We start from the raw sequence: 20930 nt of genomic DNA on the forward strand, positions 1-20930 counted from the left end.
CTGCGTTAGCTGATAGGGGACCTCTGCATGAATCTCTCCTCGCTCTCCGTTCTCTGTCAGTTTTTTCTCTCCATTGGGTGCTTGGCTGAGTTTTTATCTCTTCATTTGATGTTTTAGGGTTTCAGGATTGTTGTTTTCTCTGTTCGGCTTAGTTTTTTTGATCTTTGCTGTGGAGGGATGGTGTGGTGCTTCTGCCTAGAGCGCCATTTTGCCGGAAGTCCTCAACCATGTTTTAGTGTCTTTCCTTGAAATGGTAAAAATTCATTTTTAAAAACCATATTGTACTATATTTCTTTGATTTTTTCCCCCTTATTGTTATTTTGCTGTATTTGTTTTCCCTCAAACATAACTTTGAAAAAGAGCGTTTATGATTGTTGGATTGCTAGAAGGAACAAACTAGATTCAGGTTTTCATAGTATAGAATTTGGAGTAAAAGAGCCTTAAAAAATAGCGATTAAGCCTACCAAAATAGGAATTCTATCTATCTCGCTCAGTTTTCTGGCTCATTTGTGAATATACACTTTTGTATACAAGTTCACCTCTGCAGTCCATCACGTATGCACCTTTCCCATAACAGTCATAGTAGACTTTTTCCTGCAGGCACACAGGTAAGGCTGACTCTGTCTATAGCATTTATTTACAGAAATTAAACTTTAATAATTTTAACACTCTAAAATTGAAACTCACTTTGAAGGTAATTCCAAAGGAATATCCCCAAGTTTTTTTGAACAACCAGAGCACACAGGAGTATGTGGCCGCCTCAAGGTGACATCTGTTAACCTATTTCAGCATGCCAATTCTGGTATGTTAAGAGAACAGTCACCTTACTTCGTAATTACAACTGCTTGTTATTTTTCATGCACAGAATTTGCCTTTTGTCATAAAAATACACAAAGATCAGTTATTTTAATAATATAAACCAAAACAAAACCAAACACATTGCCACTGAGCCAATACCAACTCACAGCAACCCTACAGGACAGAGTAGAACTGCCCCATAGGTTTTCCAAAGAATGGCTGGTGGATTTAAACTGCCAACCTTTTGATGACCAGCTGAGCTCTTAACAACTGCACCACCAGGGTTTTAATAATATACTTAATCATAATTATGTAAGAATATGTCGATATTTAGCTATTGTAAGAATTATTGCCATTCCAATTTCACTGTAAATTTATAACTATAAAATTACAAAATCCTCTAAGAGTTGCACTTCATACATTTCCTACTAAATATATATCAAGTTTTTTTTTTTTAACTTAGTGAACTTAAAGTCAGAAATTACCTGATTAAGCTCCTTTTTTTTTTCTGTCAGCCCTACATGTTGTCTTCAGCTTTTTAATAAAAACAGTACAACAACAATGGAATTTACGTACATGGGTGTATGTAAATATCTTGAACAGATTTATTTCAGAGTTGGCCATGTAGTGAATCTATTTACCTTTTGATTTATAGAATATAATTGGTAAAAGGTTCCCATTGAAACCCCTAAGTGAGACCAAATGAGGAACTCTCATGTCATGCTTGTCTCTGAAGTCTGCCAATTAATTGCTGGTCACCTTCCTTTCATAACTCTTTCTTACGTACAGAATTTTCACTGTAACATGCTCTGCCCTGTCCACCTCCCAAACTATAGGACTTTAGAAATCCTCTGATTGCCCTTGCATAACTATTGAACTCTCCTCTTATTATATGAGTATTTGTATTATCTACAGGAACTGAGCTGTCAATCATAGTGCTTGCTAGGTCTTTTAAAAAAACCGAAACCCATTGCCATGAAATAGATTCTGACTCATAGTGACCCTATAGGACAGAGTAGAACTGCCCCATAGGGTTTCCATCTTTTTTTTAAATTTTTTTTATTGTACTTTAGGTGAGAGTTTCCATCTTTGTGGAAGCAGACTGCCACATTTTTCTCCCTCGGAGTGGCTGGTGGGTTCGAGCCAGCAACCTTTAGGTTGGCAGCTAAGTGCTTAACCACTGCACCACTGGGGCTCCTTGCTAGATTTTTAGGGTTCCTCAAATTCAAAGTTCCAGGTGATTTTATCATTTATAGAAGTTTTAATTTCTGTATATTCAAGTTACTTATACTGAGGGATACTTTCATTCCTTAGTCTTTTCGAGTTATTTTAGAAGTCAATTACTAGAAAATAAAATAATTAAGTGCCTCTATCTTTAGGGATTCAGAGCTGGAACCATGTGTGCCTATATAAACACTAAGCAGAAAATAATGCCTTCTATTTCTATATTTTAAATGAAAAATTAATAACACAATTAGAGAAAATGATTTTTAAATAACACACAATTGCACCACGTAAACATCACACCTATTTTTACTTTTGCTCTAGCATCGTATAGCTCTTGTCCCAAGCATCGTATTTTTACCCAATTATTAAATCTGGTTTTAAAGAATTGTAGTCATAATATATACACCATTTTAGATTCTTTGTGCTTGATTACTTCATATATTTAAAAAGAAGGCAAAAGGCTAACAGTGTATGGAGGCATTCAACTATAGTAAGTTTGTCTAAGTTGACCATTCAATTCACTTAATAATTAAAGTCACCATTCTTTTTGTTCACTTGTTTCTGGTAATTATAATTACCATCTAATGCCTATGTAAATATTTTCAAATATTTAATCCTGAGTATTTGAAAAATCAGCCATTGAAAACCCTGTGGAACATAGTTCTACTCCATAAGTCAGAATCAACTCAACGACAACTTTTTTTTTTTTTTTAATTAATTGTCAGTGCACGCTTTCACTGCTGCCATCTGAAAGTCACTTTTCATGCCTCTCATTTATGTATGACTGTGCTTTCATGAAGCCAGTTAGAATTGAGAAGTATTTTAATGTTAAGGGTAAAATGCAAATTTGAAAATAAAACTATTTTATGCCATTTGACTGTTGATTTAACTGGAGTGTGTGTGTGCGCGTGTGTGTGCGTGCATGCATGCATGCATGTGTGTGTGTGTGTGTGTGTTCCAATATAAAGTATCCTCCCCTAACCCTGCTTGGGTCTGTAGACTTTTTAGGTAAGTAGTTCTGGGAACCATAGACTTTTTAGGCTTTAGAAATAATGCAGATGATGTAACTAATGTCCTTCTCACTTTTTCCTTGTTTCTTTTCCCTTAACACAATTCATCTTCTAGATTAAAATGAACACGCATATCCTTTTGATTTATACTGACTATAGTTTGGTACTTCATTTGAAGTTTTATTTATTCTTTGTAATTATTTTCAGAATCACATTTTAGACCAAATTCCAATTCAAACCAAAGACTCTTATATTCTTGTGTCTAGGAACCGCTTAGAAAATGTGCCTGAGTGGGTATGTGAAAGCCGAAAGCTGGAAGTTTTGGATATTGGCCGTAATCAAATATGTGAGCTTCCTGCACGGTGAGTATGGCATATCAAGTGAGTAAATTTCAAATAAGCTAAGCAATTAAAAAAAAAAATTAGCTGATTCCATGTTTAACTTGTTATTATGAACCTCTAAAAAGAGTTTGTTTTAAAATCTTAGTTGGTGTCTTTTCCCTCATGTAGGGTCTTCAAGTTACAAACTCTATTCATGCAGTGAAAAGCAGAGTGAGGCTTTGTCTCTCAGCCAGGCTTTTCAAAGCCACGCAGGGGACGGAGCTTGTTAGACATTTTAAAATGAGCCGAAAGAAACGTTCGAAGACTTGACAAATAATGTGATTGGTTCACCTCTGGAATCTTAATCCTTTCAGAATCTACCACTTGTATCCATGAACTTAACATATCTCTACCTAACCCATTACAAATATTTGTTTCCCTCAAACATAACTTTGAAAAAGAGTACAGGCATACCTCAGAGATATTTCAGTTTGGTTCCAGACCACCGCAACAAAGCGAATATCACAATAAAGCAAGTCACAATTTTTTTGGTTTCCCAGTGCATATAAAAGTTATGATTACATTATACTGTAGTCTGTTAAGTATGCAGTAACATTATGTCTAAAAAAACAATGTACATATGTTAATTAGAAAATACTTTATTGCTGTCTGGGGTCTTAAAAACTTGTGATCAGCCATCTAAAATACATCTATTGGTCACATCGCGTTTGCAGCAAAGGAGAATGAAGAAAACCAAAGACGCAAGGAAAATATCCCAAAGGACTAAGCAACCACGTGAACCACAGCCTCCACCAGCCTGAGCCCAGAAGAAATAGATAGTATTCAGCTAGCACTTCCAGCCACTCTGACAGGGATCACAATAGAGGGTTCCAGACTGAGAGACAGAGCAGGAGAAGAATGTAGAACAAAACTGAAGTTCACAAAAAAAAAAAAAAAGACCAGACTTACTGGTCTGACAGAACCTGGAGGGATCCCCGAGAATATGGCCCCTGGATACCCTGCAAATGCAATTGAAGCCACTCCCGAAGTCCGCCTTTCAGCCAGAGATTAGACAGGCATATAAAACAAACAATAACACATGTGAGGAGCATACTTCTTAGTTCAATCATGTATAGGAGATCTAATGGGCAACATTTGCCCAAAGGCCAATCTGAGAAGGCAGGAAGGGACAGGAAATGTGGACGATTGGACACGGGGAACCCAGTGTAAAGAGAAAGAGGGAGAATGCTAACACATTGCGGGGATTGCAGCCAATATCACAAAACAATTTGTGTATAAATTTTTGAGTGAGAAACTAATTTGGGATGCAAACTTTCACCTAAAACACAATTTAAAAAAATACTTCATTGCTAAAAAAATGATAACCATTATCTGAGGCTTCAGTGAGTCATAATCTTTTTGCTGGTGGAGGATCTTGCCTCAGTGTTGATGGCTACTGACTGATCAGGGTGGTGGTGCTGAAGATTGGGGTGGCTGTGGCAGTTTCTTAAATTAATATAACAGTGACGTTTGCACTCTCTGTAGTGAGTGATGCTGCTTGATAGCATTTTACCCACAGTAGAACTTCTTTCAAAATTGGAGTCAATCCTCTCAAACCCTGCCACTGCTTTATCAACTAAGTTTATGTAATATTCTAAATCCTTTGTTGTCATTTCAACGATGTTCGTGGCATCTTCACCAGGAGTAGGTTCCATCTCAAGAAACCACTTTCTTTGCTCATCCATAAGAAGCAACTCCTCATCCGTTAAAGTCTTACCATGAGATTGCAGCAATTCAGTCACATCTTCAGGCTCCACTTCTAATTCTAGTTCTCTTGCTGTTTCCACCACATCTGCAGTTACTTCCTGCGCTGAAGTCTTGAACCCCCTCAAAGTTATCCATGAGGGTTGAAATCAACTTCTTCCAAATTCCTGTTAATGTTGATATTGTGACCTCCTCCCATGAATCACAAAGTTCTTAATGGCATCTAGAATGCTGAATCTTTTCCAGAAAGTTTTCCATTTACTTTGCCCAGATCCATCAGAAGAATCACTGTCTGTGCAGGTATAGCCTTACAAAATGTATTTCTTAAATAAGACTTGAAAGTCGAAATTACTCCTTGACCCGTGGGCTGCAGAATGGATGTTGTGTTAGCAGGCATGAAAACAACATTAGTGTCCATCAGAGCTCTTGGGTGACGAGGTGCATTGTCAAGCAGCAGTAATACTTCGAAGGGAATCTTTTTTTTCTGAGCAGTAGGGCTCAACAGTGAGCTTAAAATATTCAGTAAACTATGTTGTAAACAGATGTGCTGTCATCCAGGCTTTGCTGTTCCATTTATAGAGCATAGGCAGAGTAGATTTAGCATAATTCTTAAGGGCCCTAGGATTTTCGGAATGGTGAACGAGCATTGGCTTCAACTTAAAATCACCAGCTGCATTAGGCCCTAACGAGAGTCAGTCTATCCTTTGAAGCTTTGAAACAAGGCATTGTACTTCTCCTCTCTAGCTATTGAAGTCCTAGATGGCATCTTCTTCCAATATTAGGCTATTTCGTCTACATTGAAAATCTGTTGTTTAGTGTAGCCACCTTCATCAATTATCTTAGCTAGATCTTCTGGGTAACTTGCTGCACCTCCTACGTCAGCACTTGCTGCTTCACCTTGTACTTTCATGTTATGGAGATGGCTTCTTTCCTTAAACCTCATGAACAAACCTCTGCTAGCTTCAAACTTTTCTTCTGCAGCCTCCTCACCTCTCTCAGCCTTCATACAATTGAAGAGAGTTAGGGCCTTGCTCTGGATTAGGGTTTGGCTTAAGGGAATGTTTTGGCTGGTGTGATCTATACAAACCACTAAAACTTTCTCCATATCAGCAATAAGGCTGTTTCGGTTTCTTATCATTCATGTGTTCACTGGAGTGGCACTTTTAATTTCCTTCAAGAACTTTTCCTTTGCATTCACAACTTGGCTGTTTGGTACAAGAGGCCTAGCTTTCAGCCTTTCTGGGCTTTTGACTTGCCTTTCTTACTAAGCTTAATCATTTGTAGCTTTTGATTTAAAGTGAGAGATGTGCCACTCTTCCTTTCACTTCAACACTTAGAGGCCATTATAGGGTCATTGACTGGCCCAATTTCAGTATTTTCGTGACTCAGGGAATAGGGACAGTCGGTGGAGCAGTCAGAACACATACAACATTTATCAATTAAGTTCACTGTCTTATATGGGCATGGTTCATGACACCCCAAAACAATTACAATGGTAATATCAAAGATTACTGATTACAGATCACCATAACCGCTGCATATTTCGAGAATTACCAAAATATGACACAGAGACACGAAGTGAGCACATGCTGTTGGAAAGATGGCGCCAATAGACTTGTTCAACACAGGGTTACCACAGACTTTCAGTTTGTAAAAAACAGTATCAGCGAAACTCAATAGAATGAGGTATGCCTGTGTTTATGATTGTTAGATTGCTAGAAAGAACAAACTAGATTTTGATTTTCTTGATATGAATTGGCAGTAGAAGAGCCCACAACTTCTCTTTCCTTCTCTAATCTCTCTATGTGTGTTATTTTTTTATTTCATAATTTGGTTTTATTGTAAGATTTGTTAGATAGCCATGTGATGCTCTCCAGTGTCCACAGATGCAGACAGGTATCTTAATTTTTAGTTGACTAATGGTGGCACAAAATATTACTGGACTATTAGTGACTAGCCATGCAATTAATAACCAGAAGAGTAGTCTGTCTCGGCGCTGTCCTGTAGAACTTTCTATGAGGACCGTCAAATATGGCATCTGCTAGCCACATGTAGCTTTTGGGCACTTGAAATGTGACTAGTGGGAGTGAGGAACGGAATTTTTAGTTTTATTTAATTTTAATTAATGTAAATAGCCTCTTGTGGCTGGTTGCTACTGTTTTAAACAGCTGAAGTATAGCTATTTTCACTATTCTCAGGCAATCACTGAGTAGAGGAAGTCCATTGTTTACTTGAATGTATGCAGTCAAAAATATCAAATAATTGTATGTCACCATTTCAGAGTAAGTATTTACTGTAGAGGCATGATCTTTAAAGGTATATGATCAATATCGTTTTGTTTTCTTTTAAAGAATAAGAATTATAAAATATACATGCTTGGTAAGCTTGGCAAATGTGTTAGAATTGCACTGTCCAGTATGGTAGCCCCTAGCCACATGTAGCTATTGAGCACTTGAAATATGACTAGTCCTGATTGAGAAGTGCTGTAGGTATAAAATATACACTGGATGCAAAATATCTCATTAACAATCTTTTATGTTAATCACATGTTAATATTTAGGATATATCGGGTATATATCCAAACAAATGAAATAGACTATAAAATTAATCCACCTATTTCTTTTTATATTTTTTAATGTGGCTACTAGAAAATTTTAAATTATGTATGTGGCTTACATTATATTTCTATTGAATGGCACTGTGTTAGAATATTAGCTGTTATAAAAGAACTCAGAGTTACATTTCAGTCCCTAGAAGGCTCCATTAATGTTACTTTGTTCCTCAGCCACATTCTGTCTGTAAATTCAGTCATCCATTTGAAAATGCTTTCTGTCCTGGGGTATTATGTGCACTAATTGGGCATTTAGGTGACCCAGAACACCTATCATCATTGTCAAGAGAAATACTTTGGAAGTGTGCCCTGTGGACAGCATAGAGAGAGAAAGTGTGTGTGTGTTTCCCTGTCTGTCCGTTCTGTGTGTCTCATCCCTTTTAGAAGAGGAACAGCAGCAATGAAAACAGGCTACTAACTAATGTGAATTAAAAAGTTGAAGAAAGGTTTCACCATATCTTTCCTCCTATTTTCTCTCTACCCCACTGTCATGGTTTGAATTATGTCCCCCAAAAAATCTGTGTATCAATTTGGCTAGGCCATGACTCCTGGTACTGTGTGATTTTCCTGTATGTTGTAAACCTGCCTCTATGGTGTTAATGAGGGAGGATGGGTGGCAGTTGTGTTAGGGAGGACCTGATCTACAAGACTGGATTGTGTCCTGAGGCAATCTCTTGAGATATAAAAGACTGAAGTGAGCAGTGAGACAGAGGGACCTCATACCATCAAGAAAGCAGTGCCGGGAGCAGAGCACGTCCTTTGGACCAGGGTCCCTGGGCTGAGAAGCTCCTAGTCTGGGGGAACACTGATGAGAAGGCCGAGAGAGAGAGAAAGCCTTCCCCTGGAGGTGATACCTTGAATTTGGACTTTTAGCCTACTTTGACTGTAAGGAAATAAACTTCTCCTCGTTAAAACCATCCACTTGTGATATTTCTGTTATGGCAGCACTAGATGACTAAGACACCCACCAACCTCCCCTCACACACGCAACACACTTATTCACTGAAGGTCTTGTTAACAGATCAGTAAGTCTATACAAAATTCAAGCAAAATGGAGTATGTTGAACTGTGCCATCTCATATTAAGCATTTGTGCCACAAATGGCATCTTTAGAGCATCCCTGCAGCACAAGCCAGCAGATAGCACAGTGGAGTTGAAGGCCTGTTTCACTATAGGCTACAGGAAAGGTATCTATATATAAACAGATAAACACAAGATAACTGATATTTTACCCAATTTTCCCGAAAGTTAATTAATCTTAGATTTGTTGTGCTCTTTTTACGGACTTTTGTTTTTTTGGATCCAAACAAATGCTTATTCAAAACAAACCCCAAATGCTCTGTTGTCAAAGAATTTAAACAGTGTTTTCTTCTGTGTTGTTGTTGTTTTAATTGACAAAAATAATATGGATTGTTTTGGCTTTTATGATGTCTGTTAGTCACTAACTGTATCAGCCCTATCATTGATGTAATACTCTCTAATATTCATTAGAGAATAATTTAATAATCATGCTTTGTTTAAGTGAGGTAGGTGAAGGCACTGACACAACAGAAATGGATATTTAGAAGTGGAAATATATTAAAAGGGAAAGAAGATATTTTAATGCTTAGATAGTATTCAAAATAATTGAACTAAATCCTGTAGTAAGTATTCAACACTCTTCTTGGAGTTTATCAAATCTACTTTTTAATTGGAAAAGTCAAGATAAGGATTTTGTCACCTGTCTTCCGTTATTCTTGTATTAAAGGATAGAGAAAATATATATGTGAAAATAATAGATAACCCCATACCACCTTCTGTGAATCCTAATTTGTACCTCAGGCGCAGCAAGGTAGTAAAATTGGTTACATGAAGCCTGAATTTTTGACTTGAAGTGACCATTACAGAGAGACTGTGCCCTGTGACCTCCCACCCCCAGCATAACTGACTGAATGACTGTTCTAGATCATCTGTCTCGCCACACTGATATTTAAACCTCCGAAGTTAGGCATTTCAGATATCTTTCATGGTGGCCTGTGGTATCACACTCTTGAAACAGGTTGCTTTTGTCTCTGTGAGTGAATAAAGTTATGGCTGTAGTGTACTGTAATGTTAACTTTGGACACCAGAGAATGAGAGTCAGAATGATGGAAAATAGGAAGTGGATGAAGAAGCCCTGCTCTTCGACAGCATGGGTTCTTATTCCATAGTGATCGTGGTGGAAATCATAACATCACTGTTCCACAGTCCGCAGATTTCTGTGTTTAAACCCAGGGCTTGTTTTATTCTCTACAACTGTAGGGAAGTCTGAAGTGGTCATAATGCAGATTTACATGAGTTTAGCAAGTAGTCATCTTGGTTACAGTTCTGATAACCAATAGAAGCACAGCCATGCTTCCAAACAACTCTTCAAGGCTCCAAAGAAAATAGTGGGTTAACTGTATTCTAATCTCTTCAGGAAGGAGTCTCTACTTTGGTCTAGGATTAAACCAAAGAGAAAACAAAAATATACAGACTCAGGGAAGTAAGGAAAGGGGGAAGGTGAAAGGTAGTAACTGAGAAAAGATGTAACCTTTCCTTAGTTGGCTTTTTTTTTTTTTAGTTTAATTGGATAGAAGTATCCTTTTTAATGTTGATCCTGTAGGTAAAGACTGCTCTGCTGTATTTTATTAAAAATCTAATACAACCAGGCATTCTAGGGTTAATACAGGACCCAAACCCCTACCTTGGAGAAGCGCGCACGCATGCACACACACACCAAACCTGTTGCCGTTGAGTCGATTCCGACCATAGTGACCCTATAAGACAGAGTAGAACTGCCCCATAGGGTTTCCAAGGAGCAGCTGACGGATTCGAACTGCTGACCTTTTGGTTAGCAACGGTAGCGTTTAACCACTGCGAAGCACAGTGCCTTTTAAAGCTTGCCTTGTTTATCTAACAATCACATTAGTCAGGATTAACTTCTGTGAAACTTTTTCTTCTTTTACTAAGGAGCTTCTTTGCTCAATATCCCTTTTCATAGTTCCTTTCATCCCTACTCTTTTTAAAGCATGACAAGTATTGAAATATAAACAGTTCCAAGTTTGAGCTTACGTTAAAATGAACTTTAAGTTACTCGGCATGAATTTATGATTTTTAGAGAATTTTAGGTATCCTCTTGCTGTTAATCGTTTTTTAATCGTTACTCCAAATTAGCTCTAAGTAAGTTGCCTTCTGTCTCTTGTCCCTTTTTGTCTAGCTTGTTTTGTAATAGTAGTCTTCGGAAACTACTGGCAGGACACAACCAGCTGACAAGGCTACCTGAAAGGCTAGAAAGAACCTCAGTGGAGGTCTTGGACGTGCAACACAACCAGCTCCTTGAACTGCCGCCCAACCTTCTGATGAAGGCTGACAGGTAAAGCAGCTCGTTCTATTTACTCTTCTCTGTCTGTAAAATAACACCCCATTAGCATTCTTGTCTTGTGTGGTCTGAGATACATGTGTGAACTTGCTGATTGTCCATCTGTCCTAGACTAATGAAAACATGGTTTTGCCAGCCACTTCTTTGACCATTCTGTAGGGGATGGAGGTGTGGGTATCCTATAGATTCTTTATTAATTTCTCTGCTTTCTAGAGAAGAGATGTAGGTTAAGTTGTACATAGGTATGTGTTATGGGGGTGTAGGTAAAAAAGGATGAAAGGTATACTCCTGTATTGCTGCCTGGTTCAGACTTGCACAGGCCACTTCACAGGCTTTACTTAATTATCTTAAGATTCTCTGTTCCTGCTTTCACATGTTCATGACTTTGGTGACAGAGATAGATTTTCCTAAAGTTTGCTAGGTTTGTTTTGTTTTGTTTTTACCAGTCGTTCTTTACTACAGTTTTCCCCTCACATTTAAGTAAACTGTTTTACTTTGAACAAACAAAATTTTTCTAAATATTTATAACTTGTTTCACGAAGCATTCTAAAGAAGTTATTTTGATTTGGGGGGGGAGGGGCTAGTTTAAACACTAAAATTCTGTTTTCTGTGAAGTGTTGCTACATGCAGAACTTTCTTTAAAGAAAGCTTTAAGTAACTGTGACTGTTAACTTTGGAACATCTTGTTTGCCTGAGAGCCCGGATTATTCCCTTGTTGAGTTGTACTAAAATACTCCATAGCCTGGTGGCCTGAATCATTTCAACTTCTGCTGATGTTTAGTTTTAGTGACCAACTATAACTTTAGAGACAATATGAAGGATGTCACTTTTAGTGTACCTTATTATGAAGACAAAAAAGTTACATTTTTTTATGCTCCTAGAACTGAAGAGAAGAAAATGATGATGGATCTTTTTGCTTTAACAAAATTGTTTTAGGTAGGTTTTAGCATGTAAGATTTTTCATGGATGAAACAGCAGTCTGAGAACTCTGGCTCTCCTAAGCTGAGTTAGATACCCCATCATATGTTCCCAAGTCCCCTGCACGTACTTCTGTCCTCTACTTACCGCACACTGTGTTGTAATTTCTTGTTTACTTGTCTGTCTCCACCACTGGATTATAAACTCTGAGGCCAATGACTGTGTCTTAACTGTAGTTTTATCCTCAATATCTTGTGTGGTGTCTGGAACAAGCAAGGTGTTCAACAAATATTTGCTTAATGAATGATAGAATTTAATGACTTTTAAATGCTGCTCTCATTCCTGGATTTTTTTCCCCTCTCTTCCATTTTTTTAATCTTTTTTTTAAATGAAGATATAACTTACCTTCAGTAAAATGTACAACTCTTAAGTGCACTGCTCAATGAATTTTCATGTATGTATGTACCTGTGTAACCATCACCCAGATGAAGGTACAGAACTTTTCCAGCATTCCCTTCCTTCTCCTTCTGTTTTATTTTCCTCGCCTTTTTTTTTTTTTTTACATTATCTTCAATATATTTATGTTACAATGAATCCCTGTTAGAACAAATATAGAGAAATGATGAAATTGTGAGGCAATGGGTTTGTCATATCGTAATTGACCAGTGCTGTGGCATTCCTCCTACAATAAGGGCAGTGTTTCAAGATCATTGCTTTTGCACTGTATCAGAATATGATGTGTAGCATACAGGTAGCTCTACATGTATGCTTTTGTTGTTGTGAACACTATATCCTCTCCTGCTGAGAATTAGAAATTACATTGAAATTTTGTGTTTTCTTTCATAAGGTAAACTAGACAAAACTGGGGTGCAGATTTGTAATGAAAATCTTGTTCCTCTAGAGGTCAACACTGAATCTATAGAAATAAATAGAGTAGTAGATGGATTCAGGTTTTGGCGGTCTTTGAGTGAGGGAAGTGGGCCCTGGTGGTGCAGTGGTTAAAGCACTCAGCTACTAACAGAAATTTCAGTGGTTTGAGCCCGCCAGCTGCTCCAAAGGAGAAAGATGTGGTAGTCTGCTTCCATAAAGATTACAGCCTTGGAAACCCTATGGGACAGTTCTTCTCTGTCCTTTCAGGTTGCTATGAGTTGGAACTACTCGACAGCAGTGAGTTTGGTTTTTGGGTGAGAGAAAACCATTTCTCTCTGGGACAGTATTGGCAGCTCCTGTCCTTGGCCAAGACAGGTAAGTTCATGGGTAATAGAGTAGGCAAATGTCTCTAATAGATAATAGTCATTCTTATCTGTATTCATTTGCGTGGATTTGATTTTAAAAGGACAACTCTATATAAATTTTTCATTCTCTAGAGTCAGTCAGTATGTAGTCAGTGAGTGTGCTTGGCACTGTGGAACAACATATTTCTAGAGGGGCTCACAGTGTAGTCGAGAAGACTGTGTTTTCATGCTTATACATGTTTAGACCAGGATTTGAGCAATAGCAAGTGCAGGTTTTGGTTGGCCGACAGGTGGTTCTGACAACCCCAAGGATTGAGAGCAAGTGCTGTGTTGATTGCTGAGTTTGCGACCGTGTGCAGGTCACTCTAAACCTCAGTTTTCTCGTCTTGCAGATTGTATACACTTCCCACATGGAATCTGTAAGTTGGAAAAGGGAAGCTTGTATGAACTGGAGTATTTCTAGTAATGTACCGTGGAAAAATTAGGACCTGAGTTGAGTCACTAAAGGAAGACATTGCTGTTATGGAGAACAGTATAAGCTAAGCTAACAGTATACTTTAAAGGCAAGTAGGCAGAAATGACCATAGTCCAAGCAGAATGGTCTATCTGTATTTTGGAAAATAGAGGCTATTGTGGGGGGAGTTAGCCAGCCTCTGTAGGTCTTGAGAGAGGATGGCAGGGCCATGCTAAATGCGTCTCTGGCACAGGAGAGTTCTGGAGTAAGGACTCCCTAGAACAAGGGATTGGGTGAAATAAGGAGCAAACATTCCAGTTTTATGAGAGAGAAGCCAATGACTAAAAAAGGTGAGCCATGAAACCTTTTTAGGAAGGCATATTCCAGTGCCTCTGTTTTCCAACCAATATAATAAGCTACATTTCCAGCATAGCATAGCAACTGGTCTAGTTAGTCATCACTCTGAGTCAGAACAAAACGTTCAGAGGTTTGGTTATCTCAGGCAGATAGGATTATGATGGGGGTGGGGCAGAAATGATTACAGGCAGTCTCTGGGTTACGAAGTCCAACTTACTGACAACTTATACTTAAGAATGGACTACCATAAAGCCTACTGTATTAAAATTTGAGTTAAATACAATGAGTCATAATAACAAACACACTCACTACTTTGTGACACTCATGAAAACACTGCGCAGTTTGAAAGTGTTTGTTAAGTATTTTATATGCACAGAAAGGTAAGATATATACTATATCCTAAGACAAACATTTGACTGACGCTAAATAAGAACTGTATGGACCTGTTCTGACTTACCTCAAATTCGACTTAAAGACAGACGTAGGAAAGGATCTCGATCCTAATCCTGGCACTGCCTGTAGCTCTTATTTAAACCACATCTTTGTATTATTTCACTTGTTAGAAGACAAGAAAAATGGAAGGTTTTATAATGATTCCCACCAAACTACTGCTTCTTAAAGAGTTAATGTTTTTACTTATCCCCTTTCCAAAACCTAAACAGTAGAGGTTTTACCTACTACCCCCAACCTTTTAAAGAAGTTTTTATTATATATTTTTTTTATTTTTAAATTGATGCATAATTTATATTTAGGAAAATGTACACATCTTGTGTAATTGGTATGATGAGTTTGGGGGAGAAGAAATAAACTAGTGCAGATAGTTGTGGAATCAGGTCAACCCAGAAGACATTAAATTTAAAGCATTAAAGAGTGTTTTTATGGAAAGAATCTTTCCAGTCTCTGATGCATAATCCAAATCTTAAAAAAAAGATATAGCTGCTCCTTTTTTCATGCATTTTTTATGATAATAAACTATTGTTACCAGTTCTGTGTTTGGTTATGTAACTGAGGAGTGGGCCTGAGTACAAGTGTTCTATAAGTTAAAAATGGCTTAGTTCATGCTCTGAGTGGAAGTGGTAGCTTGACACTTCAAAAGAGCTTCAGAAGAATGTGTACAGAGCAAAAGACCACACTTCCCCTCTCTTTCTTGGGAGTTTTTCTTTAGCTCTGAATCTTTCTTGCTCAAGTAGATTTAGGTGTAATCTCATGGTTTTAATTACATGATGTTGTCTGTTAAATGTTATTTTAGAGTAGTACATATCAATTTGCTTTACCTGGTAGCAAGAAGTTATTTGAGGAACTCTACTTTAAATTAAATGACTTAGTAACATTTTCATCTTCCTTTCAAAACTTCAGACAATTTTTTTAAAATTCTTATGACTTAATAGCAATTTCAGCTTATGAATTTACTCTCCAAATTTATCTTTGAGTTTTGTTTATTTTGACTTGCTCTTCACTGGCAGCTCAAAAGCTATAGACAAATATGAAATATGATGGACCATATGTTCTGTTGGGTGAACTGGATCATATTCTATTCTGGATCTTACGGGCCTGGATTCCTCATGTTACCTCTTTTTGTTTTGAGTTGAGATTGTCTTGATGGAAGCCCCCAGAAGCGTTTCAGATAGTCAGTTTTCATCAACAGATGGGCGGGGTGGGGAGTAGATATTCCCCCTGGGTCAGCGGAGTGCATAAGAAGCTGTCTGAGGTTCTGCCATCCTTCTGTTCCTTCCTGAAATCTTGGTGCTCACCAACTCCCTGTCCCCCTAGCATCAGCACTCTCATCCTGATGAAGTCAGTCTAATTAGTCAAGCCAAAATGGACCCTGTGAAGGATATTTGTAGATTATTGTTGTGGGCTGACATTAGGGTCTGTTTTAATCCCTAGTTGGAGCAGAGTAAGGTATTTTCAGGTGTGGGAGTGGGGAATGTATATGCAAATGAAGTACATGCTAATTGTTCCTTTTATATTTATTAAATATCCCCAGAGTATTAGTCACGTTCCAGACCATGAGTTTCAGTGACTCAGACAGAATATGTGTAAATACCATGGGGGCTAAAAGAGAAGAAAAAATTGTAGAGAACAAGATCAATTGACCATAACATCTCCTGCCTTTTGGCAAAGACAGATTATTTCTGGCATTTTGAAGAGTTAAATTGCCTGCACTGTGTTTTTTAGTGAAGAGAGCTATCTAGTAAAGTTCAGATGTTTTGAGAGCCATAGTGGAATAAAACAGTGTTTCTCAAAGTGTGTCTTCAGAATCCCTGGAATGCTTGTTAAACATACAAATTTCTGGTCCTTATCACAGTCATACTGACTTAGACTTTAGAGGGATAGCTTAGGGATTTGTGTGATTAACAAGCTCCCCCATGATCCCACTTCTGTTTTTCTGAAGAATTTTTTTTTTTAAATCATGACTCGGTGTTGAATTTTATCCAGTGCTTTTTCTGCATTGATTAATACAATCATGTGATTTTTCTTCCTTAGCCTATTAATATGGTAGGTTACGTTGAGTGATTTTTGCTTATTGATTCATCCTTGCATCCCTTGAATGAACCCCACGTGGGTATGGTGTATAATTCTTTTTATATATTGATGAATTCTACTTGTCAGTATTTTGTTAAGAATTTTACGGCTATATTCAGAGAAATGACTTAAATGCAGAATATCTGGTATGCCTACAAGTAGGTAAATCTGTATGGTACAAAATCCTGTGCTTTGTTTCAAGGACAGAATTTGGCTGTAAAATTTAAGGATGTGCTAGAAATTACTAAAAAGCAAACAAACAAAACAAGGCAGAAACACCTAGATGAACCTGAACGGTTGGGCAGAATGTGCCAGGGAAGAGTAGAACGATTGCTTGGGAAGCAGGAAATGGATTTGTCTTACTGCTGTGGTGGGTGACTTTCCAGATGCTTTATGGCAGGGGCCATATATGTGTCTGTTCTCTCTGACTTTTGCACTTTCTGCTAAGAAACTTTCTCGAATTGAGTACTATGCTGTTGATTAACTTGTTTTATGAATTCAGTTTCATGTGCTGTGCACATGTGGCCTTTGCGTTACCCAAGCAGGTGCCCTGCTTGACCTCCAGTTTTTTTTTTAAATTTTTTTTTGTAGGGGAGGGTAAAAAGGCCCATAAAAATGTCCTCAGGAAAAAGTTTTTATTAATATTTTCTTTAACAGTTGAATTTTGGAGAGATGTGTTGGGTAACACTGGACTCTTGAGACTGAAGAGAGATCTGGGTTTTATTTCTGGCTCTGCCACTGATTACTGTTTCACCGTTGCCAAGTAATTTAACTTTTCTCGGGTTCGTTTTCGGTCTTTTGTAAAATACAATGAGGGGGGAACTCTTTGGGATGATTGAGAATCCAATGAGGTAGAGCATAGGAAAGAGCTGTGTCTCTACAAAGCACCCTACAAATGAACAGAAAGCAGTGGTGTCGAGTTACTGCAGTTTCTCGATTTAGTAGAAGAGGGTTGCCTAATGAGAAGGGCTATATGGATGAAACCTCTCTTGGCACATTAAATGATCTTTTTATACAGTTATTACAAAAATCTATAAAGTGGTTATCACATCATATTGAGGTGAGACCAAACTCAGTGCTTTAGGAATTTAATTCTTATTTATTTATTTATTCAGTAAAGCTGTTATCCAAACAGGCGAAAATCTGCACAATTAAAGTTGTTGTTCATTCTGCTAGAAGTATGACACCACAACCATTAAATCAACTTAATTTGTCTTCTGCCAAAACATATGGAGGGGCGGGGAGGAGGGGAGTGTTTTATTTTTAAGAGGATGAGTATCAAATTTACTTTCTGAGACCATTATAATCAGAAATCTGTTTAGTCCAATTGTTTTGCTCTTTGACCGCTAACTAACATGATGATGAAGGTCACACTTTACTCAGTGCAAATGAAGTCCTTTGGAACCAGCCAATGTAGTTTTAACTTAGTTTCATTTCCTGGAGGGTAGGGTGCAGGTTTTTTTCCCCCTTAATCGTCCATGAAGGGTGTATAGCTCCTTAAGTACAAGAAAGTTTCAACAAGATGATAGGACAAGTCTTTTTTGGAAGTCACTTTGTTTCCTTCACTCAGATACTGTGAGGGGTTTTCAAGTCCCTTTTGTAGCTTTCTAGGTAGGTGTTCACTTGTCATTGTTTTTTTTTTTTTTTTCCTTTCAAAAAATCATTCCCTCTTTTTCCAGTCTAAAAATACGCAAACATTTGTGAATTCATTCTCTCACCTCTCTCTTTTTTATATATCTCTACTTACGTACTTCTTAGAGAACTGTATTTTAATGAGATCGTCAATGGTTTCCTAGCCAACCCCAGTCCGTAATATTTTAGGGCATTAAAATGTAAGAATATTTCTATATTGGAGAAGTTCTTAACAGGGCACTCAAATCAGGTCGTATAAATAAGACCTAAAGAAACAGACTTACAAAAATACTTTAAAGAGCTATGGTGCTGAAACTGGTTTCCTTCCTAGTTCAAAATCATTTCAAAAACTGCACGAATGACCTTTATTTTCTTCTCTGTAGCACACACGACTATAATTTCCCATGACTATTTATGGTCTGTACAACCCTTCTCTGACTTTTTTTTTTTTTTAAATGTCAACAGAATACGTGTTTCTTTAATGGAAAATGTTCTATTTTTGGGAAGCTGCTTTTCCTCAGATAAGTAGAAGGATTGGTTTGTGGGGGAGGGGCAGGTTTTGGGGAGGTGCGAGATTGGAGAATTAAATCAGTGGATTGAGAGTTTGGAATGACAGTCCTGGTGATGACTCCTGAGTACAAAACCTTCTTTTTACCCAAGATCAAATGTCAATATGTACCTGATATTTCATATGCTTTCATTTTAAGGAGTATTTTATTATTTTTTCCTAACAAAGTAACAGAATAATCCTCAATCTAATACTATCAAGCCTAGGTGATTTGGAAGTGAGAGAATGGCCCAAGTTCGCTTGCAGGGTAGACCCAGGTGGGAGGCCAGGCAGATTTGACCTTGTGACCATGGGAGGAGAGTCCTAGGGGCTGAATCCGCTCAATTCTACAGTTGCTGTGGCTTCGCAGTTGGAGATCCATTTGAAGAGGGAGTCATCTGTCCAACTCCTGACTTATGTCACAGTACCTGCACTGTCCTTCCCTTTTCTTGGGAATGATTTGGAACCTGATCACAGCAAGGCCTCTGTTTCAGCTCTCAAGCTTTGCATTTTGCACTTATCTATGTTCACAAAGCTATGGAAGAATTATACAGTTTTTGACAATTTTTGTTATTTTGGGTATAAAATCATACTTTAGATTTTATCCATTGTTCAGTCTATCATCTGGAAACATATATTTTTTTGCTTTCATGCAAATTTTTCTGAAAAAAAGAAAAACAACCAAACTCATTGCCATGAAGTCGATTCCGACTGATAGCGACCCTATAGGACAGAGTAGAACTGCCCCATAGAGTTTCCAAGGAGCGGCTGATGGATTTGAACTGCCCACCTTTTGGTTAGCAGCCGAGCTCTTAACCACTGTGCCAGAAGTATAATATAAATAACCTGTTGCCGTTGAGTTGATTCCGACTCGTAGCGACCCCATAGGACAGAGTATAACTGCCTCATAGGGTTTCCAAGGCTGTAATCTTTACAGAAACAGATTGCCACATCTTTCTCCTGCAGAGCGGCTGGTGGGTTCAAACTGCCCACCTTTCGGTTAGCAGTCAAGTGTTTTAACCACTGTGCCATCAGAAAAGCGGCCAAATCATAAGAGCACCACTTGATGGATATTCTCAGAGTGAACATCCTTGTGTAACCGGCGCCCAGATCAAGAAACAGAACATTATCCAAACCCGGGAAGCCCCTTCCTAGACACTGACAAGCCTTCCCACCCGCCACTCAAGAGTAACCACACCCTGACTTCTAATAACTTTAGATAGTTTTGCCTGTCTTTGAACTTTATAAATACGGAATTACGCAGTATACCCTCATTTTAATACAGAAGGAGCTATCTCTTACAGTTGTGAATGTATCTCAGTGAAAAATGGTTTAAATATCCTGACTAGAAAGGACTTAGTCACTGTATAACTTTGTAGTATGTGATCTAAGGCCTAATTGTTTTATTACTATGAGAAAGAACCATCTTATTAAAAAATAGATAATTTATTTTCTCTTCCTAACTCAGAATATTAACTTTATCTTACCACTTTCCCCTCCACCCCCACCAGCTGTAGAATTAATCACTTCCTCCCACCTTTGTGCTTTCTAACGATTTATATTTCTTTGTATTTATCATGTATAGATAGCTGCTGTGTTCATTATCATAGCTAGTGGGTCAGGTATCGTATAGCAAAATTTTAATTCCTGTTTCTGAACTCCACCTCTAGTATGCCTGGCATCAATCAGAAAACTTGTAGGTCTGTTGAGGATTCTGAGCTTTGGTTCATCAGCAGGGTCTTGTTGCATTTTGTCGTTGTAGCCTGAGATTCCTGAATGCATCTGCGAACAAACTGGAAACCCTCCCTCCAGCCACACTTTCTGAAGAGACAAGCAGCATCTTACAAGAGTTGTATTTGACAAATAACAGCCTCACAGATAAGTGTGTGCCCTTGTTAACAGGGCACCCCCATCTGAAGATCCTCCACATGGCCTATAACCGACTTCAAAGTTTCCCAGCAAGGTAAAGCAGGATCGGAAAGTGGTGTGTTTGATTGCATTGCTGAAAACGTATTCACAGATGCAAAGGGGAAAGCAAAAAGTGTTTATTTTTCAGAGAATATAAAGCTTCTTCCTCTCTCATTCTTGGTTACAGTTGTCTTTTATACAAGCCATGATTAACATTCTCCTAATGAGGAATGTATTGATTTTA

General features: G+C 37.9%; 1 protein-coding gene across 1 annotated transcript in view; it reads left to right on the forward strand.

Annotated features, from left to right (window-relative positions):
• PHLPP1 (PH domain and leucine rich repeat protein phosphatase 1) overlaps positions 1-20930 on the forward strand; it is a 221752-nt gene that overhangs the window by 167147 nt on the left and 33675 nt on the right. Inside the window, exons 9-11 of the mRNA XM_012556372.2 lie at positions 3302-3397; positions 10948-11103; positions 20541-20741. Coding sequence (XP_012411826.1) covers positions 3302-3397; positions 10948-11103; positions 20541-20741 — 453 coding nt within the window. The remainder of the gene's footprint in view (positions 1-3301; positions 3398-10947; positions 11104-20540; positions 20742-20930) is intronic.

This window comes from Trichechus manatus, unplaced genomic scaffold (assembly GCF_000243295.1).
Source record: "Trichechus manatus latirostris isolate Lorelei unplaced genomic scaffold, TriManLat1.0 scaffold00063, whole genome shotgun sequence".
Taxonomy (NCBI): Eukaryota; Metazoa; Chordata; class Mammalia; order Sirenia; family Trichechidae; genus Trichechus; species Trichechus manatus.